Source organism: Echinops telfairi, unplaced genomic scaffold (genome assembly GCF_000313985.2).
Source record: "Echinops telfairi isolate 266 unplaced genomic scaffold, ASM31398v2 ScPeMD7_3533;HRSCAF=4204_1, whole genome shotgun sequence".
NCBI classification, from domain to species: domain Eukaryota; kingdom Metazoa; phylum Chordata; class Mammalia; order Afrosoricida; family Tenrecidae; genus Echinops; species Echinops telfairi.
This window is the reverse complement of record NW_022107432.1, coordinates 13,805,820-13,832,210: the sequence shown is the minus strand read 5'-3', so window position 1 is coordinate 13,832,210 and position 26,391 is coordinate 13,805,820. Positions and strand designations below refer to the sequence as shown.

The window sequence follows — 26,391 nt, the reverse complement described above, 5'->3', positions numbered from 1 at the left end:
TAGATATACAAATGGAGTTTGAGGATATATATATCCCTGGTCCAAATAATTTAGCCTCCATAAGACATTTGGCAATCCTAATAATTGTATCATCTTCTATGTAACATAAAAATAGAATACTGGCTAATTCAGGAATGTTCAGGAAAAACACTATTGGTGGGTGACAGGTTTGGGCAAGCGTTTGGGTTGCTAAGATCTGTTAGAGTGAGAAGCCAAGTGTATCGTGAATGCAAATGCCTCTGTCTCTCCCGTCCCCTTTCTCTCTCTTGGATCCTTCCTTTCCATCTTTGTTTTTGACCCTCTTGACATTTGTTTCTTGACTAAACATTTAACTGGAACTAACTCAAGAAGAAGCTTTAGCTGAGAAACTTCTTCCAAAAAGCTGCACAAATAAATATAAGAGAAAGACACTATCCTAGGGAAGGTAGGGCATGACGCAGCACAACTTGGCTCTTATAGGTAGGTCCAAATTAAAAGCCTGCAAACACATCTTTTCTCTGACCTAAGGCTTTAAATGTGTCCTTTTACTTTGCCACTGTCAAGCGGTCTATGGGTGTGAACGAGGTAGCAATCCTCAGAGGTCCTGGCTACATGAATGAACCCATGCACAAACACAGGTCCACATGCAAATATATAAGCACACTTGTGCATAGAAATATAATCATATATGTGCACACATCTACAGACCACAAACATAGGACGAGAGGCCAAGCTGGCAGACCCATTTTCCCCAAAAGAGCACGAACTAACTGGTTCAGCTGGAAACTTCACTCCATCCTGCAGAACAAACCAGCTTGCAGGGTACAGAATGACAAAATACCTAATGAGAAAAATCCACTTCAGTCTATAAAAGGAAGGTATCAAAATTGCTTCGATTTATGTCTATCGAGAACATCCTATTTTCCCTTCATACAGTCATGCCCTCACCTCAACAGAACAAATGCTTGTGTAAATATCAAATATGTGTATAGCAAAGAAGAGTGTTTTAGTGCACAATTTTATCAGCAGCCACAACTAATCATATTGCCGAAGCAATTTTCATTTGCCAATGAAGAGAGTCACTTTGATAACCCTTCCTTACCCGGGAAATATTTTATACTCCCTATTATCAGTCACTGAAGAAGACAATGGTTTTATTCTCACTTCACAGATAAGGAAACAAATGCCCAAAGAGATGAAATAACTGACTAAGCCATTTGATGATGTGGTGGAAACGTTGAGATTTGAATTCTTAGTCTATTCCAACTTCCTGGACCCTAGAGCTATGTGACCGATTTTGCAATAAGAAAGCCTATTTATATGACTTTCCATGGGACCAAGAAGTCAAAACCACAACAGGGTAAAAGCAGGAAGACAGGGCTTTCTTGGCAGGAGATTTCAAAGGCAGCAGCATTAACCAGTTTCAGGGCATTTTGCTAGATGATGGGGGCTGCCCTGGGTAAGCATGACCACAAAGTGCTTAGATGAAGAGGCATATTCTTTGAGAAGGCCGTTAACCTTCTTTGTTTAGAAATAATAATAAAATAATCAAGCAACTGTGCTTACAAGAAGCAAAAAGAAACGGCTTCCACTTTGAACCCTCCGACCACTTCTTCCTCTTCATAGCAAGGACTCCATTGATGGGCAAATAAATTGTCAACCAAATTCTGGAACGTATCCAGAACACACACACACACCCCCAAAGAGCAGCAGATTTACAGATACGATGTCACCGATGTGCAAACTTCACAAACCTTTAATGTGCAGTCTGTTGAGGAGGCTGGTGTTGGTGTCAAGCAGAAGCCACCGACCACTCTCCACCGTGACGTTGTCGCCATCTTGTGGCACTCCTTCAGGAAACCAGCTGTGAGCCCAGGACCATCTCTGGCAAAACTGCAAGGCCAAGTTGCCCTGGAAAACAGACAGGGTTGCTTGTGTGTTTGCTTGTTTTTCTTTGGGCTGTGCTGTCTTGTTCTGCATTTGTGGGTTCTAAACTGGATCTTATGAGTGATCCATCAAGATAGAATTTCTTAAAGGCAACTGAATTAATGTAAGTGTCTCAAAAAAATTAGTCACCCCTCTCCTTCATGCAACCAACTCAAAACTGAGAAAATCAATGAAGAGACAAAGTTATATTTGAAACGTCCCTGTGAAAGTCCCCTGGAATTCTCCCACAATGCACTGTTTGTTTTTGCCATCCTCTTCCCTCCAGTGCAGGACCGACCCCCTTCCATCTAAGAGAGGGGTCGATCCCATTTTTTATTTTTACAGACATGCACAGAGTCGTAGACAAAAAGTCATAAATAGACTGGAATAGGGAGAATTAAAATGTTCGGCTTGATGGGTGGCATTTTGCTGTATGTAATTGGTATCATTTTTCACGGGCTCTACTGCCAAGAGTTCCCGTTTTATAGGAGCATTCCTCTTTGCAAGTGCTCCGATTCATTCTGCCACTCCAATGTTTTAATGTTACCCTTGCCTTTCCCTGGATGCTGGGTGTATCAGGGTTGAACACATCCCATGCACAGGCAACCTGCCGGCTGGCTTCAGATGACAAGTCATTAGCCTGGAGCCATGGAGGCAGGAGCAGGAGGCCAATGGAAAGAAGTCACCCTGAGGACTGAGGGACGAGAAGGAAGCAGTCCCTGTCCATTCCAGCCTTCAACCCCTCTCAGAGCGTTTGGCTTTCTTTTTAATTTACCGTCATGTTGAAGTCATGTGCTTTTCAAAACAAGGATAAAAAAAGACAGAAAGCAGTCCACCTTCAGCTTCTGCAGAAAAGCCGAGAGGCTATCTAAATGTCCTGTGTGGCTGTGGCACTATAATGATGATGTCGCCGCTGTCAAGTCAGCCCCGGAGTCATGGTGACTCCGTGCACAACATGATCAGGCTGTGGTGACCGACTGTGTTTCCATTGGCTAGTTTGCAGAAATAGATCACCAGGCATGTCTTTCTAGGCTACCTATGCGTGGAAACTCCACTGAAGCCAGTTTAGCCTCATGGCAACATGCAGACCTCCCCTGGCCGGTGAGTGGCAGTCATGCTTCACGTTCATTGACCAACAACTGAACCCTGCCTCCCATGTAAGAGAGACTTCGACCACGGGACCACCACTTCCCTCAGAATTATGATAAATAAAATGAAATCAATATATGCTATGCACCCGAAGGTAGTAAGACACAAAGCATCCGTGTGCCCCTCTCCACACATTTTTTTCTCCCTTCATCCAACTAAATGCAAAGCCTGATTTCCTATGCTAAAACTACCCAGAAGGCCCTCTTGAGAGGTGTTAGAGGCAGAGGGTAACTCACGTTGACAACAACAGCAGTTTATACCGATGGTGGTGCCCCGGAGTATCTGTGAGAGGGGAATGGGAAGATGTATCGCCAGAAGATCTGTCGACTTTCTGAGAGTGCATCCTGCTCCCCAGGAAAGTCCTCCCCAGGACTATGCGTCCCCCAACCACCTAAAGTCCGGACGGTTAGGAAAACCACAGTCTTTTCCTTCTCTATGTCTACGAGGGAGAAATAAAGCCTGGCTTCGTCCCAATTGAAGAGATGGAAGGATGAGAAAATGTATAAGCAATCCCAACATCCTAGAGTGAAGAATGGGTTGTATGTAGACATCCACATGCGTTGTGTGAACCCTGCCTGCTTGATGACCCTCCATAGACTTCAGGAGGAGCATTTCAATGCTAGATTATCTCACAATGGAGTGCTTGCTGTCATATGTCAAGCTAAACCCAACTCCGTTATGGGAGGCTAACATTACAAGCCCTGGTGACATAGTGGTTATACATTGGGCTGCTGTCAGGGAGAAAGACGGGCTTTCCGCTCCTGTTAACGGTTACAGCCTCAGAAACTCACAGGGGCAGTTCTACCCTGTCCTGTGGAGTCTCTATGAATTGTTGTTATGCGTTCTAATCATCTCTTCATTCGCTCCCATAGAGTGCATGAAGAGGGAAAGAGGGGAGCGAGAAGAACCTGGAGCGGAACAACGTCGGGAGAGGATGGCAGGGAACCCTGTACACAGGAGCGTGAGCATGTGAAGAAGCCTGGACGGCTGAAGGGCACGCTCTCGAGCAAGTCACTGTCTTCCTTTCGAGATGCTGTTCAGACAGTGCTGCCCAGCTAGACCCGTTTAAAGCACAGTTTCTCCAATGCCGTCACCAACCTGCTGAATCGAAAATTCATGAGGTCGGGTCCAGGAATCCACACTATTTAATAATCTCCTCAGGCGACACTTAGGCATTAATACTTGAGGAACAATTCAAGACAATGATGAGCTATGGGGGGGTGGGGGGTGCGGGAGGCCAAATAGGACCAAGATGTGGTCTCTGAGCTCAAGAGCTTCATGAAGCCCAGCAAGCTGAACGGGCTGGCCTGTGGAAGGGCTGTAAGAAGCATGAAGAACCCACCAGTACAGCTCCTTCCGACACAGACATTTGATGGTCAGGTCCACAGCCCGGCCTCAGAACTACAAAGTGAATGAGATTGTATGGTCTTCACAGGGAAACGCTGTGGCAGTCTGACAGTAAGAAACCATAAAGGTTCAAAGGAAGATCACCTCATGGTCTTCCTCTTTCGTGAACGACTTTACTAACATGTTAATCTCATATAATTAGGATGGAGGGTTGTTATCTGGCACCACATACGCCAGAGGTTCTCAACCTGTGGACGTGACCCTTTTGGGGGTTGAACAACCCTTTCACAGGGGTTGCCAGGTTCATAACAGTAGCAAAGTGACAGTTAGGAAGTAGCAATGAAAATAATGTTAGGGTTAGGGGGTCACCACAACATGAGGAACTGTATGTAAGGGTCGCGTGTGGCATTAGGAAGGGTGAGAACCACTGTAAGAGCTTTGTCTTATCATCTGAAGCACCTGTGTATCATTAGGTGCACTCCATATTTTCCAACATCTTGGCCTGGCCTGTCAGCCTTAAAAAAGTACTCTATCCAACCCCAATGCAAAGAATGGGAAGTCAAGGTGGTTAGCTGCTCTCTTTAGACGAGAAAATAAAGGCTCAATGGGCAGGATGGCAAGTAGCAGGCCATGGTGGTGGAGACGCCTCAGCGCCCAGCAGCTCCCACCTCCGGGATCATCCTAGACTCGGCCCTCTTGGACATTCTAACCCCAAATATGAGGAGACTTTTAAACGTTTGCGCAAAAACACCGTTATCTTTCCATTCCTTTTTCCATGACTGTTTGAAGTCCCCTTGCACCTGCATGTCTCACTGTTACTTTATCCAAGCCCTCTATAAATGGCACCTCCTTCCTCGTCTGCTTATCAAAAACAACACTTCTAATATCTCCCTCTCCCTTAATACTGCTTCATTTTTCTTCCTAACACTTATCATTACTCGATTAGACAATTGCTTATAGATTTGTAGGTCCATTGACCTTCTCCAAATTTATGTTCAATGAAAGAATAGACTTTGTTTTGACCCCAGTTATTTCCCTACCTCCCCGAAAAGTCCTCAGAACATAGTAAGTGCTCAATGATAAAATGATCAGTCCGTTTATTAAATGAACCTTCTATCCTCTAATCCCATGCACACATTTTCAGATAATTTACATGCACACCTCTTCTTCGTACAACAGCTGAACAAATACATGATAAGACCTAAAATCACTTCACAATGTTCCATCTCTAGATGTGTTGCTCTTTGGGTTTGGCCAGTGCATTCACAATCTGTACGATGTTTTCAAGCTCTCTCAGTAGCTTAAATCAAATGATGGGAAGTGCATTTGGATTAGAGCCCGAGACTAATTCATTTTCCCTCTGAAATATTCCAAAGGCTTTTTTTCCTTTTAGCTTCAAGTTCCTTATTCGATGTGATGAATTTCAAAAGTGTATGATTGTGAAGCATTCACTTTAAAGAAATCTACATCTCTCTATATACAAACTTCTCTTCAGCATAATGCAATTATCCTAAGATGCATACATTTTACAGGCGATTTATGATTTACCACAAAGCCAGTCATTAAGTTCTAAAGAGAATACATGGGTGGCACAAAGTGTTAGCACATACCGCTGATAACTGAAAGGCGGGAGGGTCTAGTCTTCCCACAAGCTTCTTAGAAGAAGCCTTGACAAGCTCGTTCTAAACGATCAGCCATTGACAACTCAATGGAGCTTGGTTCTACTTTGACACACTTTGGAGTCAGCCTGAGTCAGAATTGACTCATTGTGTGCGTGTTGGTTTTGTAATACTAAAAGGTCCCCCAAATTAGCCTCAATCTACTTGCCGAGTAGCTGAAGAAGTGGAAGAGCTGGTTACCTCCATCCTTACCCATTGGGAGTCCATCTGTGATTGCAAGTTTGTAGAGTTAGCATTTTAACACTGCCTCATTTCAGTTAACATTGCCGGTGGTCTCGTTTCTACCTGGATGCTCTACCAGGATGCCCCATCAAACGTTGAGACGGGCTCGTTTTCCAGTAAAATGGATTGACACAGTGATCATCCTAACAAGATTGGGAGAGGGTGGCAGGACTGGGCAGCGTTTCCTTCCGTTGCATGTAAAGTTGAAACCAACTCCATGATATTTAACAGCAATTAACATTCTTGGACATCTTTAGCCTCCAATCCCTATCATTTTGGCCCAATCAAGCAAAAAGGGATCTTGACTGCATTGATTAAAAAAAAAAAAGTCCTTTCCAGATATTTGAATGCCTATCTGTTAACACCCACATGACTTTTAATTAAGGTGACCAGATTTTAACATTGGTAAAGCAGGGCACCATTGATAAAACTCATATCCTGGCGAAATAGCTACATGGCAGCCGAAAACCGTATACCCTAGCTTGTCGTGCATTCTTTCCAAAAATCGGGACTTTTTTAAAATGCCGTGGAACACAAGAAAAATTGTTAAAAATCGGGAATGTCCCGCCAAAAGTGGGACGTCTGGTCACCTTACTTTTAATTGAAAGTCATACTCTAAATTAACAACACAGAACCTAATAGAAGTTCTTTCCACCACATCCCTGAAGGTGTGCAGCCTGTACTTCTATTTTCTTCTTTGAGCATATGGGAGCAGGGATGGAAATAGAGGTCTGAGAACTGTGCAGAACAGGCCCGCATCTCGACTTCAATATATACAACCTCAAATAAACCCGAAAGAAATCAGCAACGACTTTCCACAGCTAGGAAGCTTGGGCAATTTGTTTCCTTCCTCCAGCAGCATGTCAGCATTCTCTGAGCTTCGGGAAAGGCGCAGTGTCTGCGAATCTTACATGTCACCTTAAGTGCACTTGCAACACCTCCGAGTTATCTGGAAAGAAGGCATTGATCAGCAAGTTGGAACACCAGGCAAAGCAAGGACCTATTTGTGAACGTATGTGTTGAACTGGGGTGGGGAGGAGGTGGGATACGGGAATCACTCTCATCACAATGTCTTGTGGGTGGCAAAGACCAGGAGGAACAGTTTTGACCCTTCACCAGAATACATTCTTCCTCAGCATATAGACCTCAAAATAGGAAGACACAGGCCCTTGTAGTCACCACTCCTTCACCACTTGTCCTGTTTCATGTTCTCCAGAGTATTTCTTAACACCTGGAATACTGTATGCAAGCTTCATGGGATCACGCTGGGTTTTGCTATAATTTCTAGAACAGTGACTGGCCTATGGTAGGCAGCCCTAAATATTCTCGAGTTTACAAATGATCAACTGTTGGTTAGGCTTCATTACACTAGACTATAATTAGAAATACAATTTAAATAACTAAAGTAATTCAAGATGAAGCTGTAAATATATGTATTATTTTTCTTCAGTGCTCTTTGATGGGAAAATATTTTAAATTTGTATAAATTAAATTATCTTTTCTGTGACATCCTCCACTGTCCCATGAATGGAATACTCTTCCCTCATTCTGAAATAAATATAAATTATTTTCTCCTTGATTAGTATAGTCTTATATCTTATGTTCATTTAGGATTTATGTTGATAGACATTAGTTTGTCTTTATGTTTTGTTTTGCTTTTTCTCAAGTTAGATGCCTGTATAGGCACCACTTACTGAATATTATTTGTTCTCCCACCTAATAGCTCTATTTTAATAGCTATGTCACAACGGTGTATTATTATTGGCCAGCTAAAATCCCAATGCTTTTATCTATGAACTAATGTAAAGGTATCTCTCTCAGATAAATGTGACCTGATCCTCTTTCTTAAGGTGACCACATTAAAATTGAGAGACAGCAAATAGCCAGATAAATAAAATAAATTGTGATTAATTCAATAATTAAAGACATAACCAAAGAACTGTGGGAAGTCAGAGGATTAGATGCCTGACTCCGGTGGAAACTGCCTTACAGGTGAACACCAGTACATTAATCACTTAAAGAGAGAGAGAGAGAGAGCATTACATGTAAAATTAACATGGTCTGAGATTATTTTAGCTAGTTATGAAATAAAAGATGTTCATCGTTGAAAATTCAACTATCTGCAAATCCAGGATTAAGAACCGAGCCTCTGACCTATAATGCAATCATTCTTTAGGGAACAAAAAGGAAATTAAATTAGTTTGGCATACTTTGTTCTCCCTCAGCTCAGGCTAGCTTGAAGAGACCGCTGTCATCTCCTGGTGTTCACAAACCACTGGCAATTACAGGATAACAGCAGAAAGTCTATCCACACCGACCAGTATGTTGGCCACTCAAAGAAACATCAACAACATGTTTTGACAAAGACTGTGTCCAACTCAAATTTAACCTTGGCTCCTCCATAGAAAACCAGGCAATAAGTGGCTAATCTCCCAGGGCCATCACAATTCCTACAGTCTGTGCTTTCTCGGAGACTATCGATACCAATTAATGCTTTGTATTTGTAATCGATTTTAGCACACGTGAGCTTCAGAGGACTATGACAATCTGCAAACAGAACAAATGTACAAAGTCTTTCTTGGTCTTTATGAATCTCCAATTTCCTCTAACAATATTGCATCTAGGGTCATTCATTTTATTTCTTAGAGAAAAAAATAATGATGAGAGCTTTGGGTTGTTGAATGCCCCCAAAGTCCCAAGCACAGTGCTAGGCATTGTACTTAGTATTGCTGATCCTCACAACAGAAAAACATAGCTATTTTTCTCATTGGTTCCCCAAAATACTTGGCTAAGGCTCCCTCTTCAGGAAAAAAAAAATTGTTCAGTGCCCTGCTGGCAATTTAAAAGTGCTGTGTGCATCCTAGGCAGGGTACAGCATAGATCTCTACTTCTGCAGCTTCCCGGGATTGTTCCAAAAATCCCCTGCCACCTGCCCCCACCCCCACTAGGGAAGGCAATATTGGCTATTTTTGGAAACACTAAGTTAAAGTATAATCTTAAAATCATTAACTAGCTAAGGTTTCTTGAGTGTTCTTAACAGATATGAGTTCAATACTCAGACTCTTTTTGGATGTCTTGCCTGGAACTGCGAGTGGTTCCCTCGTTGCACACAACAAGCATTCCTGAGCTCCCACTGCGGAGCAGGCACTGGGCTAGGCCCTGGGGATACAACTACGAACCAAACAAATGTCTGCCCTCATGGAGTTTACATCTGAGGGGGAGAACTGATAAATATATAAAACTGGGCGTGTGCTAATAAAAAGGAACTAAACCTAGAACAGGACCCAGCAATCCCACTACTAATTACAGACCCCAAAGAATTAAAAGGAGAGATTGAAAGAGAAACGTGTATACCAGTGTTTATTGCAACACTATGCACAATCACCAAAAGGTGGAAGTGATCAACATGCCCATCGACAGATAAAAGCAGGTTTAATGTTGTAGGAAGTTGCTGTCAGATTGGAAGACAGACAGATACATACCTAGAAGCAGAATATCTGAGGAGGAGGTGAAAACAAATGTGAGATGGTCAAGTACAGATTAGTAAGGAGGACCCACAGTAATTTCATGCTAACTTAATTTATTAGGTAATCTGACACTGTCCCGCGTGTATTCTAATTTGCACTCTTAGTATAATAACAAGTGACATTATCCAAAACCCTATGGTATTCTTAGTGCAACACATAACTCACTCCATCAATATTGAACTATTTTCAAAATGGAACTATGTGTAAGTAAAAATAAGAAATTACAATACAGGTATGTAGGAGCTTAAGAGTGGGCAAGCAAGAAGATCTTATAAAAGATAAGCATTTAAGGACAAGAAACAGGCTCAATTTTTCTTATTATCCGGTAAGCAGTAAGTCCCTTGTAAGCAATGGCCCAGTAAGCAATGATCTAGCAAAGCTGATCACATAAAGGCAAGCAGAAGTATGGGCAAAAGTGTGTGTGTAGACTGTGTGTATGAAAGCCCCCCCCCACACACACAGAGCCAAATCATAAGATTGGCATGTACACGCTAGCCTTCTCCACAGAGCTGACAGACTGCCATTTAACCAGCAAGCACCGAGCACATGTTTCTGCTCCCAGTCACCAGTAAGAGACAAGGTTAACATTTTAAGTGATGGACGATAGCGTGTTATTTCCCCCATGCAGTGGACCCGTGACTGCACCGCCTTTGAAAACACTTAATTTCCGGGATTGAATACACGGGGCGCACGTTCCCTGCCACGGACCTTTGACAGCTCCTCAGTTTTATATACCACAGGAACGTTTTTTTTTTTTCTTTTAACTTCTCTTTCCTTTCCTCCCTTTTATACCTGACAGGAAACAAATGAATATGTGGTGGCAGAGGGAAAAGGAGGCCTGAGACTGAGAGCCAGTTGCTAAGCCTCGCTGTATTGTACAATAGAAGAACCCACTGCCATCTGGTCTAATTACTTCTAATGTTGGGCTACCATCTTCATACAATAGAAATAATGATCTCCTCAAGGGCAAAAAATTTTTTTTTTCATAAGCAAACAAAAGTTGATTACATGTAGCTCCCAGGCTAAAGAAACATCAAGCTACTTTGGAGTGAGCAATCAATTAGGGAAGTGGGGAAGTCTCCGATTCAAACAAATTGGGTCCCCATAATATCACCTCCTTTTTTCAGTTTGCCCACCTCTTTGGGGAAGTTGAATCCACAGCTCACAGAGCGAGGAATTAATTAGACATATTTCTGGGCTGAGGTTACTGCTCTTTTGGTTCTTAATTTTCTTGTGATGTTATGTTTTGCTTTGCCTTGTTTTTTGTGCTCATTATTGTCGTTGCATATCTATCGAGATAATATGGAATAAACAATCTGGAGGAAAAAACAATGGGATCGATGGTTCTGGGGGGACATGGGAGAGGGGAAGACGGGGGAAAGGAATAAGGGTGCCAACAAACCCAGGGACAAGGGACAAACCCTACAACAGGTGATCTGAAATCGATGGCGAGGAGGGCATAGAATGCCTGGTGGGGCGATGTAGCTAAGAGAAATTACTGAAATCCGAATGAAGGCCAAATATGATAGTGGGACAAGAAGAAAGTTAAAGGAAATAAAGGAAAGAATTAGCAGGCAAAGGACATATATAGAGGTCTAAAGACAGGCATGTACATATGTAAATACATTTATATATAATGAGAGGGAAACAGATCTATGCGCATATATTTATTTGTTAAGTTGTAAGGCAGCAGACAGAAATTGGGCCTCCACTCAAGTACTCCCTCAATGCAAGAACACGCTGTTATAATAACCTGGCATTCTGTGATATCACCTTCCCTGACAACAAAATGGGTTCATAAGCAAATGTGGTGAAAAAAGCTGATGGTGCCCAGCTATCAAAAGATATAGCGTCTGGGGTCTTAAAGGCTTGAAGATAAACAAACAGCCATCTAGCTCAGAAACAACAAATCCCATTTGGGAGAAGCACACTAGCTTGTGTGATCATGAGGTGTCGATGAGATTAGGTATCGGGCATCAAAGACACAGTACAAAAAATCATATCAATGTGAATGAGGGGGAGAGCGGGGTGGAGACCCAAAGCCCATCTGTAGGCAATTGGACATCCCCTCACAGAAGAGTCACAAGGAAGAGATGAGCCAGTCACGGTTCAGTACAGCACCCATGAAACATACAACTTTCCTCTAGTTCTTAATGCTTCCTCTGCACCCCACTATCATGATCCCAAATCTACCTTGCAAATCCAGCTAGACCAGAGCATTTACATGGGTAAAGAATAGAGCTCTAAGCACAGGGAATCCAGGACAGATAAATCCCTCAGGATCAATAATGAGAGTAGCGACACCAGATGGTTGGAAGGGAGAAAGGGGGAGATTGTTCACAATGATCTACATATAACCCCCTCCCTAGGGGGATGGACAACAGAAAAGTGGGTGAATAGAATCAGTGGTTGGTGTAAGACATGAAAACAATAATTTATAAATTATCAATGGATCGTGGTGTGGGGGATGGGATGAGCTGATACCAAGGGTTCAAGTAGAAGGAACATGTTTTGAAAATGATAATAGCAACATATGTACAAATGTGCTTGACACAATGGATGGATGCATGGATTGCGATAAGAGCTGTTAGAGCCCCCAATAAAATGATTTTTTTAGAAGAAGATGAGAAAAATCACTGTTACTGGGGAGTCAATTCAGGTTCATGGCAACTACGAATGGGTATAAATAGAGCTTTGCTCCATAGAGTTTTCAACGGCTTTGACCTTTCAAACGTAGCTTACCAGACCTTTCTACTGAGAGACCTCTGAGTGGATTCTAACTGCCAACCTTCTGGATGGTAGGCAAGTCACCAGCTGTTGGTGCCACCCACACCACACCAATTCCTTACCTTTGTATCAGGCACAGGCAAAATGAAGCCTCTACTCTGCTTGTCAGCGTCAGATAGGTCAAGTTTTAAGAAACACTAGAAAATGAACTGATTTTTTGCCAAGAGTTTAAGTCCCCTTATCCAGTGATCTCCCCTGAGCCACCCTACACCTGGGCACCGCAAAAAAACCTGAAACCAAGGTAGCCTTGCCCAAGTCCCCAGAAGAAAGGAAAGTTAGCAGAGAATGTCCATTCCTGAGTGGTCAATCTAGGAGGAAGATGTCGATCACTGCGATTCCAAGCAAGAGAACGGAGTTTCCCAACAGTTAGGCTAGAGACCTTCCCCAGACCCACATCCAAGAATGTGACCTGTCATCAACAGAAATCTTAGAAGGCCATCAAGCTTCTCACCTACACCAACCTCTTCCCTTGAGTGAGGGCTTACACACATGGCTGTGGAGCAGAGTCTGGCCTTGTCTGTGTAGAGTAAAGCCGCACTCCACTCGGTTCTGTGACTTCACCAGGCCTTTCTTTGGAGGTCCCTCGGGGCAGATTTGAAGCACCGTCTTTGGTATTGTTGTAATTTGGGTGAGAATGTACAGAGCAAATTCGTTTTCCGGTCAACAGCCTGTACACCTTTGTTTCATGACCTTGACTGCACTTTGTCCAGTGCAGTCAGGTAACAGTGGCTGTCTCACTTCCTCCCTGAGTGACCCGTTTCTATTTGTCCTTCCCTCCTACCTCTCCTGCCTTCTGAGGTTTGCTCTGCTGTCCATAGATTGATTGTACTGAGGAGAGCAGTCCTCCCCGCCACATGTTTCTGTGGAAGTTCATCAGGGGAGGGGGAATTCAATTCCATGCCTGAAGAGGTCTAAGGGCCAAAATTTCAGGGGTCCCCACAGTTTCTATCAGACCAGTAAGCCTAGTCCTTCTGATGTTTTTGAATTTTGTTCTTTTTCCCCCCCCTTTCCTTCTCTGTCCAGGAATTTTCACTGTGATCACAATCAGAATGATCAGTAATAGCAACCAAGCTCCATCTAGCTCTTCTGGGCTCTGGGCAGTGGAAGCTTCCACTAACCTTTAATTAATAGTTGCATGATTAACCATTTGATTTATCCCAGGACTCCTTGAGTCAGAAAAGAACCTGTTGATATGTTGGGCTCTTATTCCCAGGATTAAGTAACATTATAAGGCACTGGTAGCTGGATTTTGCCAATGTGAGTAAGGTCTTCAGTCAGTTGATTCTGAGCTCATCATAGGAGATGGGCCTGACTTCATCAGGTGAGTGTTTAAAAGAGAGTTTCTTCCATTGGTCTTGACATATCAAACTACCATACTAAGGAAGGGTTGCACGGAAGAGACTCAGCAAACAGCCAGCAAGAAGACATGGGCTTCAATCCCACCGTCTCTAGGCACTGGCTTGACAATAGAGTGAGTGAGCTTAGAAACAAATTCTGCACTCCACGCGAGAAGGCAGCCTGGCCACGCCCTTGACCTCCATCTGAGCAGAGGACGGTGCCTAGACTCCTGACCCCCGCAACTGAGAGATAATAAACGGGTACTCTTGCTAAGATGATGGTCATTTGTTACACAGCAATAAAACATTAAAGCACAACCATAACAACTATCTTTGGAAAGCAATCTTCTCAGCAGAGCAAAATCAGCATCGAAGCCATTGCTTAAAAGAATAGATAAGAACAAGACCCAAGTGGGGATGCAAGAACTGGGCAGAAAGCCAGGTTCTCTCCTGAGAGAAAGACTCCCCACACATTGGACATGCAATCTGAAATATTTGAATTTTTGATGCCACAGAGTTGAAATGAAAAGCTGACTCATGTCTTTCACTTACTCACAAAGATGTAAAGATTACTAAATATAAACTTGAAATGCCATAGTACTGCTATCTCTACACCTTCTCTTTCTATTTCAGCTAGAAGTGTAAAACCCTCATGATCTGATCTCCGCACTCCCCCCACCAATATGCATCCTTTGGGGGATAATAGAATGTTTCAATGTCCATATCCCAACTTTGCCTCTGAGTTATTTAAATGTGATTGGCGTTAGTAGCACCACTCTTTCCATCTTCTTGCGATTGTGAAGAGTGCTAGGAGGAACAAGGGTGTGCATATGTCTGTTCCCGGCATGGCTCATACTTCTTTAGGGCAAATGCCCAGCTGAGGGATTGCCGGATCATATGAAATTTCTACCTCTCTGTTGGAGGTAGTATCACACCGTTTTCCACAAGGGCTGAACATAGGTACAAGCTCCCCAGCAGTGGGTGAGAAGTCCGATCTCTCCAATGCTCTCCGGCATACGTTATTTTCTGCTATTTTGAATTTGGTTGTCGTGGTGAGTGTAAGGTGGTACATCAAGAAGATGGAAACACCAGAGGAAGAGTGGATAAGAAACTTTGGTATGTACACACAATAGAATACTATGCATCACTGAAAAATAATAATGAAAACACAAAGCTTCTTGTGGCATGGATCAACCTGGAGACCACTATGCGGAGTGAAATTAGTCAATCACCAAAAAAGACAAATACTATAGGAGACTACTGTTATAAAGGGGAGAAATAAAAGACAAAGACTTTAATACCGATGGAAAAAGACATTGGGAGGCTACCAAGAAGAGTAGGCAGGAGAGGGAAAATGAAACAGTAGGCTAGAAGATGAATAGGCATTAATCTGGGTGAAGGGGACAATAGTTAATCACAAGAGGGAGAAGAGAAATCAAAGGAAATGAGGCAGGATAAGCTAAGGGGAAAGGGGGTGGTGAGATAAGTAGCTTTAATTGTTGAATATAAAACTGATGATCTGAAAGGTAAACTCCAACCTAACTCACAATTCAAAAGTCTTTTATTAGTATTTCCTCCTGATAACAGATGGGAATCTGATTTTTTTTTTTCCTCCCTGAAGAAACAGGCAATGCACTGCAAGGAAGACCAAGTTCAGAAATCAGAGAAATCTAATCTCTACTTGGCATTGCCACAGGCCTTGATTAAACCAGGCACCAGTCAAGCTATGTCAAAGTACCACCGTGATCCGCAGGTTTTACAATGGCTGGTTTGTTTTTTTTCAGAAATTGATTGCCAGGCCTTTCTCCTGCTGTCCCTCTGGGCGGACTCCAATCTCCAACCTTTCTGTTGGCCGCCAAGTGTATTAATCATTTGTACCATGCAGGGACTCCCCTGACTGAATTACTTGTTGCTAATTCTCTAAGTTTCAGGGTAGGGATTAATATAAGGAGGGAGGACAAAGGAAACAGTTCACTTCGCTTTTGCGATCTCCTGATATCAAAGTGCTTTGTCATTAAGCATTCATGCCTGCACTGCCTGCTATTCCATCATGTATGTGGTTTAGAGTTTTAAGGCTAAAACCGCACAATCATCAGTCCTATTTTAAGAAAAGAGGAAGCAGAGAAAGATGAAATGATGTGTGTCAGAGCTTAGATGAAAATTCAACAACTCAGAATGTGGAGCCCTTGGCTGTTCCCTGGAGTGCAGATGCTTTCTTCATGTACAGACTGTGTTTCCTCATTGCCATCACCATTGCTAACAGTTCCTGAGTGCTCTCGATGGGACAGGCATTGTTGTAAAGACCCCTGTACCCATGAACACATAATTTAATTTCTAAGCTCTTAGAGGCCAATTTCAAATGCATTGTTCTCTTTCATCCAAATGCATCCGCCACACATTGTCCCTTTTCTGCCAAACTCTGTTTATTGGTTCCAGATGCAATGAATCATCTACTGACTTGAGCAACATTAGAGGTAAACACCAAGGTTAAAATGTAGAAATAATTGAATAACACCAACTACCAGTAACAGCAGTCCAGCAAAGGAGGAAATAGACCCGGAGATTTCAGATAGGGCAGTCTGATGGAAACCCTCCACTCTCAGGATCAAAACCACATGCCATTTCGACATGAAAGAAAAATAGCTGCGGTTTATTTTTCCAAATTTTCATATGCCAGTTGTTAATATGGGAGTGAACTAGCAAGCAGGTGGAAGCATCATTTAAATAGCCCCCTGATCAAAACAAACATCGAAAAGCCAATTGTGATGTATTTAGTACTTCAAAGCAGAGTAGTGCATTTGTTTAGGGGGTAAAAAAAAACCCTAATATGTTTCCCTGCCTGATATATAAGCTTAATGAACTCTGTGCACCCCATGTGCAGTAAACTTTCTTCAGAGATCAATCTAGGAAGCAAAAGTTTTCCAGTCATTGAACAAAACTGCATGAAATTCCAGATAATCTCCAGAGAGCAAATGACACTTTAATCATTCGCTTCACAGTCACCTGGAATCCATTGTCTCCAGCCCACATAAGGTCTAAACATGAACATATAACATATACACACGGGTTTGTACAAACACTTGAACAGCGTCCTGTGTGATGCATCATTAAAAGCGGAAAGTGCAAAACCCTTCTTGAATGCTAGACAACCCACAGGCACAGGCATCCCCAAGAAGCCCCTCAAGCTTAGAGGTTCTAAATCCAGACCCCGGGTGAAATCATCCTGACAGCAGTCACGATCAACTACCTAGTAATTCTAGGCTGGCCTAATTCAACAGCAATACAAGAAAGCTAACAGAGGCCACAAGATTTCTCTGCAACACCTGCAAAACACGCCGATTCTCACCAGAATCACCTCCACTTAGAGGAATGACACCCCAGTTGGAAAGCCATTGCTCATCTTGCTGAGGGTTATCCGTGTGGCTTTGTTTTGCTTTAAGAACATAGAGACTTCTCTTTTCCCCATGGGAAGAAATATTGCCTGCACTAAGTCCTTATAATAATTTGGGGCTAATGAAAACTGAGATATCAAGTCCAATATCTTTTTTTCAAATACAAAAAATTACAGGATTCCTACAAAACTACCCAGTATACTGAACAGAGACAGAGTCAGGATAAAACCCAAATCAACGTTTTTGGTTTGGGTGCCGCCTTGTTGTTCCCCACCAAAAGAAATAGCCTTTATTTGTAAATCAACCTAGTGTACAGAATTCTTAAGGAGCCCTGGTGGCAGAATGGCTCAGCACCCACGAGAATGCACATGTTTATAGGGCAGGAGGTGAAAACAGAAAATAAATCACACAGCGGTATTCTACAAATGAAGTAAGAAATTGGGATTTTCAAAAGAGAACTAAGGCCAAATTATAGTTTACATCCCTGGATGGTACAAAAGGTTAAGTACCCAAAGGCTTGCAAAAGGATAGCCACTGGAAGCCACCCAGAGGTGCCACAGAAGACACGCTTGGTGAACTTCTTTCCAAAGGTCCCGGTCTTGAAAACTCTGTAGAGAGCAGCTCCACTCTGCATAGATGGGGGTGCCATGACTTGAAAAAGAAGGGGCTGCAACTAGCAATGAAACTTATACAAGAGTTGGTTCCTTGTGTTTCACGCAACCGCAGGCCCTTTCAGATGGACCAGCTCCTATAAAGCCTAAATTAGAACCTAGGAGAATCCTATCTCCTCCTGGGTCAGAAGAGGACACTGGATCCCTCCGAGTCGAAGCAGCTTTCTCAAGGTGCTGACTCCAGATGAAAGAAGGGAACACAAGAAAAGAAGAGAAGTCTCAGAATACTTTGTCTCATAACTCTGTGGAATGTGGTTTGTATCACTGTTTTCTGTGAGCATACGTGTATCCACAAGCCTGCTGTGCTCTGGTCCCATTCGCTTTCCAGTAACCCATCTGTAGCATGTAGCTCCCCAGACACACTGCTACTTCATGGCCACATGCTTGCATGTGTACAGATGGCCTCTATTACCAGCATCTCAAGCTCACTGCCATTAACTCAACACTGACTCACAGTGACCTTTTTCGACAGAGTAGAAATGTCCTCTTTGGTTTCTGTGACTGAACATCTTTATGGAAGCAGAGAGCCTTATCTTTTTCCCTGAGAGTAACTGGTAGGTTTGAACTCCTTGGCTTCTGGTTAAAATAGAACCCACTGCACCATCAGGGCGCCTTATTATCACCATCTGGTAGAGTTTTTGGACTATATTTTACTGGGCAAGTTCATCCTTGCTCTTCAGAGACCATGCCATGCTGTTTCTCAGTGCAGCTCTTTTCCAGCCCTCTTGCCTGTGTGTTTACTAGATGTTTTACATACCATTATATCAGTTATCCCACACTACAATGCTTGCTGTGGTGTAGTACGTCTAATCTCCAGCCTCACATCACATAAGCCACCTGAGAGAGCCTGCAAGACAACTAGTGCAGGAGATCGATGGTATTTCATTCACATGTGGAACGTCTCAAGGTAGGAGATCAGGGATGAACCTGCCCCTACTCAGCAGGAGTCAGGAGGAGCCTGGAGACACAGAAGTGGATGCATTCTGGGGATAAAACATGGACCTCAATCTAAGGAAACAGAGCCAGAGTGCTTTAACAGAATCTTGTCCAAGTGGCAGACTGCGGTGTTAGGTTAGAAGCAAAGAACCCCCCTCACACGCACACGAGCAGTTACACACACCTCAAAGAGTGATGAGCTTGGCGGTCAGTTTCAGGCCAAGGATCCCAGAAGTAGAATTTCGGATGTATCCATACTGTCCATGAGAAAAAGCTTACAATGGTACATCTCCCCTCCAGAGGACATATACCTCAGGTAACAATTGTATCTGCCAAAGATATGTGTCCTTTTACTTTAATCTTCTCTCGCCCTGGGCCAGCTTCTAGAAGTAGGGAAGGAAATATAAAGAAGAGAAATAACCATTTCCCTATGACTAACCTCCAAGCCTGGAGCATACTTCTGGATGGAAAGGCAGGGGCAGGGGAAATAAAGTCTTCAAAACATGGATAAAGAACTGAGGTTTTGAAATTACATTGGTTGGATTCTAGATTAGTGATTATTAGAGTCCATCAAGTCTAATATATTCAAAAGCCGATCAGCCAATAAGAAACAAGAGCAGCCCTTGTATACTTTTGAGGCAGTTTCTGGGTGACCCTGGCCAGTGCCTGTTCAGTGCTGAAGGGTTGTCAAAGCCAAGCCACTTGGAGGAACCATGGTCCAGATGAGGGACCAGTAGCAGCCAGAGTCACACACAATCTTGCAACAAAAATGACTCTGGTGAAAAAAGAGGACGCCAACACTTGGAGAAAGTGGCTATAAGGTCAAAGGAGGCTTTGGACCATGTTTGGAAATCTTTTCATTAAGATTAGACAGGTATGTACTTAAGAAAAGGCAGGAGGGGGTTACTCTTCAGAAGGAGGAGCCACCTATGAAGTGAGGCATTGCTGAGGTGGGAGAGGGTCCCATCTAAAACCCAAGGTAAAGCTGGTGCTTCTCTTTACTCATCTCCCAGACACTCGCCGCCCTGGGGCTTTCTTCCCTGGGCTTTCATCTGCAGATGGATCATGGGTCAGGCACCCTCAGATCGATTATCTCAAAATTAAGAGAGAGTTCAACATTCGAAAACCAACCAACGTAATGTACCACATAAATAGAACAGAGGGGAAGATGAATACATGACCATCTCAATGGATGTAGAAAAACCATTGCATGAAACCCATTTTCTTGAAGAAAATGCCCAAGGCAATTAGGATAGAAGGGAAATTCCTCCATATTATTTGCAATCTAGATGAAAAGCCAATAGCTAACCTTATACGTAATGGAGTAAAACTGAAAGCATTCCCTCACTTGAAATCAGGAACAAGGAAAGGGGGACCATTCTCACCACTTCACTTTTAATCATGCATCAGAAGTCCTAACCAGAGCAAACAGACAAGGGGTGGGGGGAAGGTGTCCAGAAAGAACTGGAAGTATCTCAATTCATGGATGATATGATCCTACGTGTGGAAAATTCCAAAGTGTCCTCAAGAAAATACCCAGAGCTAATTGAGGGAATTAGCAATGTTGCAGGGTTCAAGATCAACAAATAAAACTCACATGGGGTTCAAGACACTGGCCATGAACAATCTGAAAGAGAAATTAACAATAACATTTAAGAAAAGAAAATAGCTGGGACTAAATCGAACCAAGGACTTAATGGACTTCCACAATGAATACTATCAAATGCTTCTTAGTAAGATTAAATAAAATGGAGAGATGTTCCAAGTTCATGGATTGGAAAACTTAATACTGCTAAAATGGCCCTACAACCCAACATAATCTACAGAGTCAACGCAAACCTAACTTTTAAAATTCCAAAACCAAAACTCATTTTACAGGAAATAACAAGAAGCTCCAAATGCCTAAAATAATGTTTTAAGAGAAAAATAAATTCAGATGACTCATATACTCAAAATTTAAAACATACTACACAGCTACTGTTGGGCTGGTAACTGCCAGGTAAGCCAGGTGAACACAGAAGCCACTCTGCAGGAGAAAGAGAAGGCTGTCTACTGCTGTACAGATTGGCAGTCTCAGAAATCCTATGTAGAGTTGCTATAAGTAAGAATAAACTGAATGGTAAGGGATTTTATTTGGTTTTAATACACCAAACAGCCTGGTCCTAGTTTAATTAAAAATACAGAGCCACATTACATAGAATTGAGAGTCCCTTCTCTGGAGAGTTGAGCTAAGTCTATTCAGTGGAGAAAGAAAAGTCTCTTCATGTTGGGTGTGCAAGGATAGTTTCGCATTAGCACAACAATGAATGCGATCCACCATAGAAATAGAACAAAGGGAAAGAAACACATGATCGTATTGATCAAAACAGAAAAGGCAATGCCAACACCCATCCTTGATGAAAAGCCCTCAGCAAAACAAGAATAGAAGGAAAATCCCTCGACATAATTAATGGTGTCTGTAAAAAAACAAAATTAGTTTGGATGGAAAAAGACTTGAAAGCATTCAAATGTTTGACCAGGAACCACAAGAGAATGGCCTTTGTCACCATTCCCATCGATGTTGGATCAGAAATAAAGGCAGAAAAGGCATCCAAATGGACCAAAGAGGAAATAAAACTATATGCAGATGATAGGATCCTATACACGGAAAATCCAAAAGCCTCAGCAAGAAAATGACTGCAACTAATGGAAAGATTCGACGTCGGGGGAGAGTTCAAGGTCAATGAACAAAAATCTGTGGGTGTTGGATTCCTATACAAGAATGAAAAGAACTCATTAAAACAGCCATGCAAAAAGATGCAATGTTGGGACTAATTTAACCAGGGATAGGAAAAACGTCTCCAAAGAAAATGACAAAACACTACCAGCAAACCTGGGTAATTTGCAGAAAGATAAAAATGGATTCACATCTCTGACCATATACAAAAACTAACTCAATATGAATCAAAGCCCTACATGTAACGTCTAAAACTTGAAACATCATAATTTTAAAAAGCAAACTCAGGAGCCCTAATATATACTATATATATGCTATCAAACATAAGTTAAGATGTACCGACAGCAAAAGATAAACTAGATGACTGGGGAGTTCTAAAAATTAAACATTTGTGTGGATTAAAGGGTTACCAAAACAGCAAAAAGAGTGTCTACAGACTGGGGGAAAGTTTTCGCAACAACCTTTTGGACAAAATACAGATATGCAATAGGGACTACTCAGTCACGAGGAGAAAGGAAGTCTGAACACATGCTACAATTGGACAGAGCTGGAAGATATTATGCTGAGTGAAATAAATCAATCACCAATATTGCATGGTCTCATTTATGTAAAAAAGCAAGACATGTAGAGCAAGGTAAATGTAGAGCAACCAGAGTGGAAGAGTTCATTAGTGGTCACCAGGTGCCAGTGGGAAGGAGAGGAAACAAGGTGCTAAAGAGTGAAGGAACCCACATTGATGAAGGGTACGGGTGCTCAGTCAATTGTTGCAATTGCTGTCATTAAGTCCCACATCTGTAAAAAGTTGAAGTGGCAAAAGTTGTAAGATTTTTTTTTAAGAATGGACACTGAGGCTGTTTATATACAACAAAATGTCTTATGGAATTTGGTTCTTGGTTGGAAGTTTAGAGTCATGGTTTCATGAGACATCCCAGTTAAAAGGACTAATGATGTTGCTAGTGCTTCTGCTCTGGTTCCCACTTTCATAATGCCTGGGGTCTTAAAGCTTGCAACCAGCCATACAAGGAGCAAAAATTCATCACTATTGACCTAGAGCCACAGAGGAAGAAGTCGGGAATCAGAGAAGGATATGGAATGTGCAGCCAAGTGTCTTCTTTTCCAAGAAAACAGAAGACTAGATGGTGCCCAGCTACCATGACTGAACATTTCAATCAAAGTTCCACAGAAGAATTCTGATCAAAAGAGGGGAAAATTAGAACAGAATTTCAAAACCTCTGAACTCTAGGCTTTCTAGAGCCATGGCAGGTGGATGAACCCATTAAACTATTGCTCTGAGGTGAGCTGGAAACTGAAGCTAAAAATATCCCTGAATTCACCCTAAAACTCTGAAGAGGTAAAAAGGTCTGCCTTGTACTTCTGCGCTTTTAAGAACTGTCCATATGAGATTAAATTGACAGCAATAACTCAAAAGAGTAGCTAAGAACCATCGGAGCCAGTGAGTTTATGTTAACAGGGGAGCAACCACCCAGAAAAGATCATGAGAATGGCTGTACAACTCAAAGAGTATAACATTGTTACTGACTTATGTAGAAATAGTGAATTAATGTATGTTTTCCCTTCTATAGTCTCAACAAGATTATAATAGTAAATAAGATTTGGGATATGGATACAATCACCCCTCACAGCTCTTTTCTCTCCTTCACCTCAGACATCCAATAGATTATCAAACAGTATACTGTATTTATTTGCCTCATCAATGCCTTTCATTCTTATCTCTATGTGTGGAGCTTCGTCTTGGTCGGAGAGTACTCATCTCCCATTTGGATCTTGCTTTACTCCATGTGTGCATCTAGCATTCAGCACAGCCCTTAGCCCATTGCAAACTTCTCATACATACACATCAAATGAATGAGTACATGTTGAAGGAGTGATCCCTGATTTCAATAGTAATCTAGTCTCTCTGCGGTTAGTCAGCACGAACATCTGTCTGTTGTCCTCATCACTGTAGACATTGCCTGCCTAGATTCATTCATCAATCCCTCACTTAATCACACACACACACACACACACACACACACACACACACACTCAATCACCTACACACCTGGTCTGGACACCCCCGATTAACACACTTAGCACATAAGAATGCAGTTAAAGAGAGCTACTTCACATTCAAATAAACTCATAGGACTCCCACCTCTTCCATTGATCACTCTAGCCTCATCTCCAACTCCGTCCTCTGTTCCCATTGGGACATACCATTCTAAAACTCCACCGAAGCAGCGCCATTCCTTAAACGCCTCATGACTGCACTCATGCATGTACTCCCTGTCTCCTGCTCCATACAGTCATCTTTCCAGGCTGGGTTCATTTCAAGTCTCCCTGTGAGGATCTCTCAAAGCCTCCAGCAGCTCTCCTGTCATCAGCGCCCACCTAGCACTCTGCTCTAACCACTTTTTGTTCAATCACCTGTGTGTTCCCAGTCACTAGCAGGGTGCCTGGCACATAGTAGGCGTCTGCCAAAATCCTTAGACTGCATTAATGATTTCAATTTTGCTGATTGACTAGGTGCAGGAGATAGGTGGCAAACAGGGCTATGCAGTGACACCAAAAAAATGCTTTCTCTTAAGTGAAATTTCACAATGTCTTTGTCCTCGGTTACGAGTGTGTTTTTCTTTAAAGATGTAGAAAATATTAATCGAGGCATAACTCAAACTGCTGGCAATGAATCTCGCAGTAGAGTGCCTCCAGACCTGCTTCAATAAATTGATAGCACTTATTTGTAATTTGCAGCTTCCATTTGCATGCAAATAATTAATGTGCTAGAGTCCATAAAATTGATTTTTTTCTCTTAAGTTAAATATTCCTTCCCCAATGTTGTTAGTGTATCAATTAATGAGGTTTTACTCTATTCAACCAACAAGCATGTATTGAGCTAGGTACTATGTTAGGCCCTGGGGACAAAATGATAAATAATATAATTCCCTGCTTTCGGGAAGCTCTCTGTCTAGATCAGTCAACCTCTTTAAAAGTACAAGCAAAAAAAAAAAATGGGGATGGGGGGAGGCTAGTAAAATGCCCTTATTTTGGTCAAAAGCACAAAAAGTCAGAACTGATATTCTCCTTTCTGTGGAGGAGAGGAAATCATCACAGAAATAAACTTCTCATACAACAAGACACCCCCCCACCCCAATACACCTATCCCCATACCCTCTTCCCACCACACTCTACCTAGACCTTGATTAGCATCACACAAAAATCTCAGTACTACTCAAGTTCACATTCTTTAAGGGAATTGTAGCCCCAGAGCCCTCCCTATAAGAGAGACTATAAAATGTCAACACCCAGTAGACTTCTGATGCATTTGCCCATTCTCCTTGCAATTCCTGCACTATGTGTTGAAATTCAACTGCTTGCTTGGTTCCCAAGAAGCTTTTGAAAGATTCCAGGAGGGAGCCCAGTCAATGCTCTTGCTAACAAATTCCCCAACAAAAGGGAGAGAAGCCAGGTCCGGGTTGATGTTGAATTTGAAACGGATAGCTCAACTGTGAATTGAGTGTGTTAATGGAATTTACTCAAAGTCACAATTGCACAAGTAAATCCATAACCGATATAAAAATATATTTTCCCATTTCATTTTCCAGGTAATGACATTGGTATGAACAGGCCAGATGATAAATAATCAGGGTGTTTGATTACATTCTGTATTTTAATGTGAAGCATCCTCCTTGTGTAAACAGAATATCCCTTTACCTTTGTATCCAGACGGGGCTGTAAACAGCATATGAACACAGAACCATATTACAGTATATTTCTCTCTCAGAGCTGAGCCTTCTGCCTCAGCACTTACACAGACTCCTCCAGGCCCACTTCAAACACACAAAACACTCCTCCAAAAACTCAAAGAGACATCGCAACACCTTTGTAATAGGCCCATTTCCCAAGGGGGGATAAAAGGACAAGGCAAATTAAGTGAAATGCAGAGGATAAACTTGAGACCTACTGACAATAAAACCAAACACAAACTGGAGGCGGAGGTGAAGAAGGCAGGGGGAGGAAAGGCAGTGTTAAATGGTCATCTTTCTTCTCATTTTATTTGAGGAAGTTTACATTTGCACAGCTCCTTACAAGTCAGCTTTGGCTAAAATCACTGTTAACGAGCTTTGACATTTGAGATTTAACTGAGCATGAGCTAACAGCTTCCAGCACTGCACCACCCATGAAGGCAACCGGAAATATTTGGCTAAGGCCTCACGGTGTGTTTATTGAAAAGACACAGCTTTCAAGAGAAAGTGTTTATAACCACCACTTCACCTGCTATCCTGCCCTGCGACGGCTGTTTGGTTTCAGCCTTTGGGGGGTCCTCTTTAACTCCTTCTAGGGACTGTGCGAATTGTTTTCAAGTGTAGCAGGAAAACGTTAACGATGCCCTTTGCTCTACAGCAACCTAGATTATAAGGGCAGATTGAAAAAAAATGTTTGAGTCGTAACAATGGGATAGGCCACAAGGAAGAAAGAAATGAGCCCAGAGGAGATTTGGATCTCACATCTGCTCATTAGAAAGACAAGATAGAAACACGCATTTTTTATTGGGAATGCCATTAACGTAATCCTCTCCCTGAAGCAGATCAACAGGGTTGGAATCTTTTATTCTTGGCAGTTTTGGTTTCACTTAGTGTGCAATGCACCATGACTCTTTCCACTAACTGGCCACACTGTATTGTCAGCTTCACTAGCAATTGGATAGACATCGGTTTAGAACAGC

At 42.4% G+C, this 26,391-nt stretch overlaps 1 protein-coding gene across 1 annotated transcript in view; it reads right to left on the bottom strand.

The window, feature by feature from the left end:
- Positions 1-26,391, bottom strand: part of PKHD1 (PKHD1 ciliary IPT domain containing fibrocystin/polyductin) — a 579,560-nt gene that overhangs the window by 401,749 nt on the left and 151,420 nt on the right. The window contains exon 37 of the mRNA XM_045294754.1: positions 1,734-1,890. Coding sequence (XP_045150689.1) covers positions 1,734-1,890 — 157 coding nt within the window. The remainder of the gene's footprint in view (positions 1-1,733; positions 1,891-26,391) is intronic.